Source organism: Hypanus sabinus, chromosome 27, assembly GCF_030144855.1.
Source record: "Hypanus sabinus isolate sHypSab1 chromosome 27, sHypSab1.hap1, whole genome shotgun sequence".
Lineage (NCBI taxonomy): Eukaryota > Metazoa > Chordata > Chondrichthyes > Myliobatiformes > Dasyatidae > Hypanus > Hypanus sabinus.
The window spans coordinates 45008328-45016788 of NC_082732.1; the positions used below are offsets into that span (position 1 = coordinate 45008328).

The 8461-nt window shown below is 40.3% G+C and overlaps 1 protein-coding gene across 1 annotated transcript in view; it reads right to left on the reverse strand.

Annotated features, from left to right (window-relative positions):
* Window positions 1–8189, reverse strand: part of LOC132381915 (coiled-coil domain-containing protein 27-like) — a 28017-nt gene extending 19828 nt beyond the window's left edge. Inside the window, exons 1-2 of the mRNA XM_059951628.1 lie at window positions 7795–8189; window positions 2254–2300 (exon numbers count right to left, since the gene is read on the reverse strand). Of these exons, the coding sequence (XP_059807611.1) occupies window positions 2254–2300; window positions 7795–7979 (232 nt within the window). The 5' untranslated portion in view covers window positions 7980–8189. The remainder of the gene's footprint in view (window positions 1–2253; window positions 2301–7794) is intronic.
* Between the last annotated feature and the right edge of the window lie 272 nt (window positions 8190–8461).

The window sequence follows — 8461 nt, forward strand, 5'->3', positions numbered from 1 at the left end:
GTCTGTTTCTGTGCCTCCTCTATGACTCTGTGATTTTAAATGTGTCATGAAATTTCTGTTTTGTGACAATAAATAAAATGAACTATAAATTGCAATAAGATATATATACATATAAATTAAATAAGTGTGCTAAGAGAGAGCAAAATTAGTGAGGTAGTTTGTTTATTTATTCAGAAATACAGAACAGTACAGGCCCTCCCTGCCCAATGAGATGCACTGTCCAGCAACCCACCAATTTAACCCTAGCTTAATCACGGGACAATTTGCAATGACCAATTAGCCTGCTAACCCATACATCTTTATACTGTGGGAGGAAATCCATATGCCCACTGGAGGGAACATACAGACTTTCTTACAGAGGACACTGGAAATGAACCCTGAACTCTGATGCCCCAAGCTGTACAGTGTGTTTATAGGTTCACTGTCCATTCAGAAATCTGATAGCCAAGATGAAAAAGCTGTTGCCCAGAGTTGAGCCTTTAGGCTCTCGTATCTCCTCTCTGATGTGCAGGTGTAGTTTTATTCTCAACATGTGGAGGAAAGTCACTGAGCCCATCTGGGAGTGAAGCCATTCATGATGTGATGTTTGAATCTCTCAATCTTTGCTAAGTTAGCACCATTGATATATACGGGGGTGTGTACCCACCACCCCCTTCCTGAAATCAGAGACCAACTCTTTTTTTTTTGTCTTGCTAAGTGAACAAATGAGGGTAAGTTTATTGACATGACATCATGCTACTTGACTCTGTGATTCCTTGTGAAACTTGTATGGCACTATTGATAGTATTTGGACTGAAGCATTAGGAGTTTGAGGAGACTTGGTATGACACCAAAGACTCTTGCAAATTTCTACAGATGTACTGTGGAGAGTATTCTGATTATTGCATCACTGTTCTGGACAGATTATTGTACAGGACCGGAAAAAGCTGCAGAAAATTGTAAACTACTCTAGGTCCATCATGGGCACTAGCCTCCACAGCATCAAGGGCATCTTTAAAGCGATGCCTCAAAAAAGTGGCATCCATCATTAAGGACCCACATCACACAGAACATGCCCTCTTCTCAGTGCTACCATTAGGGAAGAGGTATGGGAGCCTGAAGACACACATAGGAAATGCTTCTTCCCCTCTGCCATCTGATTTCCGAATGGATAGTGAACCCACAAACACTACCTCAATGTTTTTTTTTTCCTTTTTTGCTCTCTTTTTGCACTACTAATTTCATTATATATATATATATATGTATTTCTTACTGTAATTTAATGTTTTTATTATTATCTATTGTAATGTACTGCTGCCAGTGAAGTATTGAACAAAAAGTGAATTTTACCACTGGCCACCAAGATCCAGCAAACCCTGAGATTTGCACAACAAATTTCACAACATATGCCAGTGATACTAAACCCGATTCTGATTCTGATTCATCATCTTCAGGTTCGTTCGTTATGAGCCATGTTGTATGAATTGGGCAGTCACAGTCTTTGACCATGATTTTCTTGGCAAATTTTTCTACAGTAGTGCCTTTTTCTGGGCAATGCCTTTATAAGACAGATGATCCCAGCCATTATCAATGCTCTTCAGCAATTGTCTGCCTGTCGTCAGTGGTCACATAACCAGGACTTGTGAAGTGCACCAGTTGTCATATGACCATCCACCACCTGCTCCCATGGCTTCATGTGACCCTGATTGGGGGATGGGGAGGGGCCACACCTTGCCCAAGGGTGACGTAGACTAGCGGAGAGAAGGAGCGCTTACACCTCCTTTGGTAGAGACATATTTCCACTCTGCCTCCCATATATGAGAACTTGTGCATATTGACAGTAAGCTTGACTTTAATTTTGATATTAGAACATTTTCTATTCAAAGTTCAAAGTAAATTTATTATCAAAATATGTATAATGTCACCAAATTCTACTCCGAGATTCATTTACTTGCAGGCATTCACATTGAGGCCAAAGGGCCTGTCCCTGTGCTATACTGTTCTTTGTTCCATGTTCTGTATTAACAAAGAAGTACAATAGAATCAATGAAAAACTACGCACAGAGATGGGCACACACAATATGCAAAAAGAGGACAAACCATAAATGCAAAAAGTAAAGGGCACAGTGAAATGAATAAGAAATTGTCCCAGTCCACATTTTGCCTCACCTCTCTGTAATAGGGGAATATGTCCCAATTATTGCTACAGACATCAAGTGCAATTTGCTTTATGATCTGATCTGAAAAGAATTTGAAAAGTTCCTGGAATCTTACCAATGGTCAGATCACTCTTCTCAGGTACACGGTATATCCAGTTCTTACTCTGTAAAAAACATAATATTGGTAGTGGAGTCAGCTGAGGTCAATTCTCCTCCAATATGCTCACTGTCCTGATGTGGAGATATAGTGCCTCACTGCCAGTGGACCTAATGCTTGGAAACCCTTACCCATGGGAGTACCCTCACTGCAGGGACTCACCCAGCCCTTTCAGGGACAGAGGAAGTTTATGGAATGACCCTGGGAATGAAAGGGTTAATGTACGAGGACTGTTTGATGGCTTTAGGTTTGTACTCACTGGTGTTTAGAAGAATGAGGAGGGATCTCATTGAAACCTATCAAATATTGAAAAGCCTAGATAGAGTGGATTTGGAGAGGATGTTTCCTTTGAAGGTGGAGCCTTTAGAACAGAGATGAGGAGGAATTTCTTTGGCCAGAGAGTGGTGAATCTGTGGAGCCCAAATCATTGAGTATATTTAAAGCCAAGGTTGATAGGCTCTTGATTAGTAAGTGTGTCAAAGGTTACGGAGAGACAGTAGGAGAATAGGATTGAGAGGGATAATAAATCAGCCATGATAGAATGGTGGAGCAGACTTGATGGGCCAAAAGGCCTGTTCCTGTGTTATATTGTTCCGAATTCTACACTGCTCTTCTGCCAAGGTGGGATTTGAACTCATGTCTCTGCATTAGTGATTTAGAGTTCTGGCTGATGTTAGAACTCAGAACATAGAATAGTACAGCACATTACAGGCCCTTCGGCCCACAATGTTGTGCCGACCCTCAAACCCTGCCTCCCATATAACCCCCCCCCCCACCTTAAATTCTTCCATATACCTGTCTAGTAGTCTCTTAAACTTCACTGGTGTATCTGCCTCCACCACTGACTCAGGCAGTGCATTCCACGCACCAACCACTCTCTGAGTGAAAAACCTTCCTCTAATATCCCCCTTGAACTTCCCTCCCCTTACCTTAAAGCCATGTCCTCTTGTACGGAGCAGTGGTGCCCTGGGGAAGAGGCGCTGGCTGTCCACTCTGTCTATTCCTCTTAATATCTTGTACACCTCTATCATGTCTCCTCTCATCCTCCTTCTCTCCAAAGAGTAAAGCCCTAGCTCCCTTAATCTCTGATCATAATCCACACTCTCTAAACCAGGCAGCATCCTGGTAAATCTCCTCTGTACCCTTTCCAATGCTTCCACATCCTTCCTATACTGAGGCGACCAGAACTGGACACAGTACTCCAAGTGTGGCCTAACTAGAGTTTTATAGAGCTGCATCATTACATTGCGTCTCTTAAACTTTATCCCTCGACTTATGAAAGCTAACACCCCATAAACTTTCTTAACTACCCTATTTACCTGTAACTTTCAGGGATCTGTGGACATGTACCCCCAGATCCCTCTGCTCCTCCACACTACCAAGTATCCCGCCATTTACTTTGTACTCTGCCTTGGAGTTTGTCCTTCCAAAGTGTACCACCTCACACTTCTCCGGGTTGAACTCCATCTGCCACTTCTCATCCTATCAATGTCTCTCTGCAATCTTCGACAATCCTCTACACTATCTACAAAACCACCAACCTTTATGTCGTCTGCAAACTTGCCAACCCACCCTTCTACCCCCACATTCAGGTTGTTAATAAAGAGCACAAAAAGTAGAGGTCCGGAAAAGAAAGAATCTCTTATATTAAAACATTTGATTGATTTATGGAATAAGATAAACGTTGATGATGAGATAAAGAAATCTTTATTAGCAAAGAGAACCCTAATTCAAAATAGACTCATTCCTTTTACAATGAATAACCAACTTTTATATAACTGGTTTCAAAAAGGGATTAGGTATATAGGTGACTGTTTTGAAGGAGGTATATTGATGTCGTTTGATCAACTAAAGAATAAATATAAAGTATCAAACAACACTCTTTTCTGTTACTTTCAATTAAGGGCTTATTTAAGAGATAAACTGGGTCAAACAATGTTAATGCCGAAGCCTAACGAAATAGAAATTTTAATTCAAAAAGGAAAAATTAAAAAATTTACTTCTTGTATGTATAATTTGATTCAAAACAGACAATTAAACAAGGAATTCATAAGTCAAGACAAAAATGGGAAACTGATTTGAATATTAAAATTGATGAAACAAGTTGGTCAAGACTATGTCTTGACAGTACGACAAATACAATAAATGTCCGACTTAGATTAGTACAATACAATTTTTTACATCAATTATATATTACACCACAAAAATTAAATAGATTAAACCCAAATTTATCTGACCAATGTTTTCGATGTAATCAAGAAATTGGTACTTTTTTACACTCTACTTGGTCTTGTTTTAAAATTCAACCATTTTGGATAAATTTAAGACTTTTATTGGAACAAATTATTGGAATACAACTTCCACATAACCCAATATTGTTTTTATTAGGCGATATTGAAGGGATAATACCGAAACCTAAATTGAATAAATATCAGGAAAAATTTATAAAAATTGCATTGGCAGTAGCCAAAAAAGCTATTGCAGTTACTTGGAAATCAGATTCATACTATGGACCGTTGGAATAATGAAATATTTAGCTGCATTCCACTTGAAACAATTACTTATAATTTAAGAAATGAATATGATATATTTTTGAAAATTTGGCACCCTTATTTACAAAAGATAGGATTAAATATATAGGTCTTTTGAAGATAAAATTATTAGCTATTTGGGGAAAAAATAAAGATATATACTAAAGCTATTTTGAACTCCATGGAGCATGTGGGGATCTTCCAATATCCAGGCAATCTTTCTTTCTTCTTTCTTTTTTTCTCTTTTTTTTTAGATATGGATGTTAAGGGGAGGGGGGAGAGCTGATATTAATTTTCATTACTCTATTATTCTATTCATTTTATGTAATTCTCTTAAAAATTTAATAAAAAATATATTTTAAAAAGAAGTAGAGGTCCCAGAACAAATCCTTGTGGGACACAACCCTCCAATCTGAATTACTCCCTCCACCATGACCCTCTGCCTTCTGCAGGCAAGCCAATTCTGAATCCACCTGGCCAAACTTCCCTGGATCCCATGCCTTCTGACTTTCTGAATAAGCCTACCATGTGGAACCTTGTCAAATGCCTTACTAAAATCCATGTAGATCACATCCACTGCACTACCCTCATCTATATGCCTGGTCACCTCCTCAAAGAACTCTATCAGGCTTGTTAGGCATGATCTGCCCTTCACAAAGCCATGCTGACTGTCCCTGATCAGACCATGATTCTCTAAATGCTCATAGATCCTATCTCTAAGAATCTTTTCCAACAGCTTTCCCACCACAGACATAAGGCTCACTGGTCTATAATTACCTGGACTATCCCTACTACCTTTTTTGAACAAGGGGACAACATTCGCCTCCCTCCAATTCTCCGGTACCATTCCCGTGGGGAACGAGGACATAAAGATCCTAGCCAGAGGTTCAGCAATCTTTTCCCTTGCCTCATGGAGCAGCCTGGGGAATATTCCGTCAGGGGACTCATCCGTCCTAATGTGTTTTAACAACTCCAACACCTCCTCTCCCTTAATATCAACATGCTCCATCAACCTCACTCATATTGTCCTCACTGTCATCAAGTTCCCTCTCAGTGATGAATACCGAAGAGAAGTATTCATAGAGGACCTCGCTCACTTCCACAGCCTCCAGGAACATCTTCCCACTTTTATCTCTAATCAGTCCTACCTTCACTCCTGTCATCCTTTTGTTCTTCACATAATTGAAGAAGGCCTTGGGGTTTTCCTTTACCCTACTCGCCAAGGCCTTCTCATGTCCCCTTCTTGCTCTTCTCAGTCCCTTCTTAAGCTCCTTTCTTGCTACCTTATATTCCTCAATAGACCCATCTGATCCTTGCTTCCTAAACCTCATGTATGCTGCCTTCTTCCACCCGACTAGATTTTCCACTTCACTTGTCACCCATGGTTCCTTCACCCTACCATTCTTTATCTTCCTCACCAGGACAAATTTATCCCTAACATCCTGCAAGAGATCCTTAAATATCAACCACATGTCCATAGTACATTTCCCTGCAAAAACATCATCCCAATTCACACCCGCAAGTTCTAGCCTTATAGCCTCATAATTTGCCCTTCCCCAATTAAAAATTTTTCTGTCCTCTCTGATTCTATCCTTTTCCATGATAATGCTAAAGGTCAGGGAGCGGTGATCACTGTCCCCCAGATGCTCATCCACTGAGAGATCTGTGACCTGACCCGGTTCGTTACCTAATACTAGATCTAGTATGGCATTCCTCCTAGTCGGCCTGTCAACATACTGTGACAGGAATCCATCCTGGACACACTTAAACTCTGCCCCATCTAAACCCTTGGAACTAATCAAGTTCCAATCAATATTAGGGAAGTTAAAGTCACCCATGATAACAACCCTGTTATTTTTGCACCTTTCCAAAATCTGCCTCCCAATCTGCTCCCTAGTATCTCTGCTGCTACCAGGGGGCCTATAGAATAACCCCAGTAGAGTAACTGCTCCCTTCCTGTTCCTGACTTCCACCCATACTGACTCAAAAGAGGATCCTGCTACATTACCCACCCTTTCTGCAGCTGTAATAGTTACTCTAATTGGTTACTCTAATTTTTGAACAACGGATCCTGTTTCTACTGTTGGTTGCAGATCAGAGTATCACACAGGAAGGTGTAAGACAAGCCAGGCAGTTAATCTGATGATACATTCTAGTTACCCCTGTAACCCCTGACCTAATACCCCTGTCACTGCACTGCATGCTAAACACTTTAAACCACTTCTTATGTTTACATTGTAAATACATGCTGGTATTTGTGTATTTATGCACATTTTATACCATATCTGTCCTAACCTCTAACTTTATTAGCATATATATATAATTTTTATATATAATTCTTTATTTTTACAATTGTTAAATGTTGATTTTTGTTGAATGTCACATTATCATGCCACAGCAAATTCCTCACTCAAGTAAATCTACACTCAGTGGCTACCTTATTAGGTGCACCTGTACACCTGCTCATAATAATCAGCCAATCATGTGGCAGCAACTCAATGTATAGAAGCATGCAGACATGGGTAAGAGGTTCAGTGTCTGTTCAGACCAAACATCAAAATAGGGAAAAATGTGATCTAAGTGACTTTGTTGGTGCCAGACGGGGTGGCTTGAGTATCTCAAAAAACTGCTGATCTCTTGGGATTTTCATGTACAACAGTCTCTAGAGTTTCCAGAGAATGGTGTGAGAAATAGAAAAAGCATCCAGTGAGCAGCAGTTCTGTGGAGAGAAATGCCTTGTTAATGAGATGCATCAGGGGAAAATGGCCAGACTGGGTCAAGTTGACATGAAGGAGACAGTAACTCAAATAAACCCATGTTACAACAGTAGTGTGCAGAAGAGTATCTCTGAATGCACAAGATGTTGAACCTTTAAATGGATGGGTTACAGCAGTAGAAGATCACAAACAAACATTCATTGGCCACTTTATTAGGTGGACATACAGGAGGTATCTAATAAAGTGACAACTGAGTGTATACAGTGACTAAAGTTGCTCCTTGATCTTGATTCTTGATCCTTACCTTCTTTCCAGTTGCACCCTCCAAAGTGATTGAGCTTTCACAAATGGCCTTTGACTGGATCAGGTCACATTTCTTCAAAGTGACCCTTGGTGGCTGTTTTTCTCTTTTCTGGAGTGCCAAAAATCCCTTCATCTTCACAAACACCGGCAGTTCCCTCTTCACCTGCTACGGAGCAACTCACCCAAAATCAATGACCAATCTGGAACAAAGCTGTGACAATAGAACAATGAAAATACCCATTATTATAACAAGCTCTGGTTAAACACCAAATGGATCTTAAGATCCTTACCCTTGCTTTCAAACCTCCCTAGAGTTATTTTTCCTCTTCATATCCAAGGATTCCCAGGAATGAAAGGGTTAACATATGAGGAGCCTTTGATTGCTCCTTTTTTTTTAGAAGCACTGCAAGGTAACAGGCCCTTCCAGCCCAACAAACTGCTCTGCCCAATTACATCCATGTGAGCAATTAACCTACTAACCCATACACCTTTGCAATGTAGTAGGAAACCAGACAACACAGAAAGAAGGTACAAACTCCTTACAGGCAGTGACGGGAATTGAACCCTGGCTGCTGGTACTGTAATAATGTGCTGCCCTGTAATCACTGGAATTTA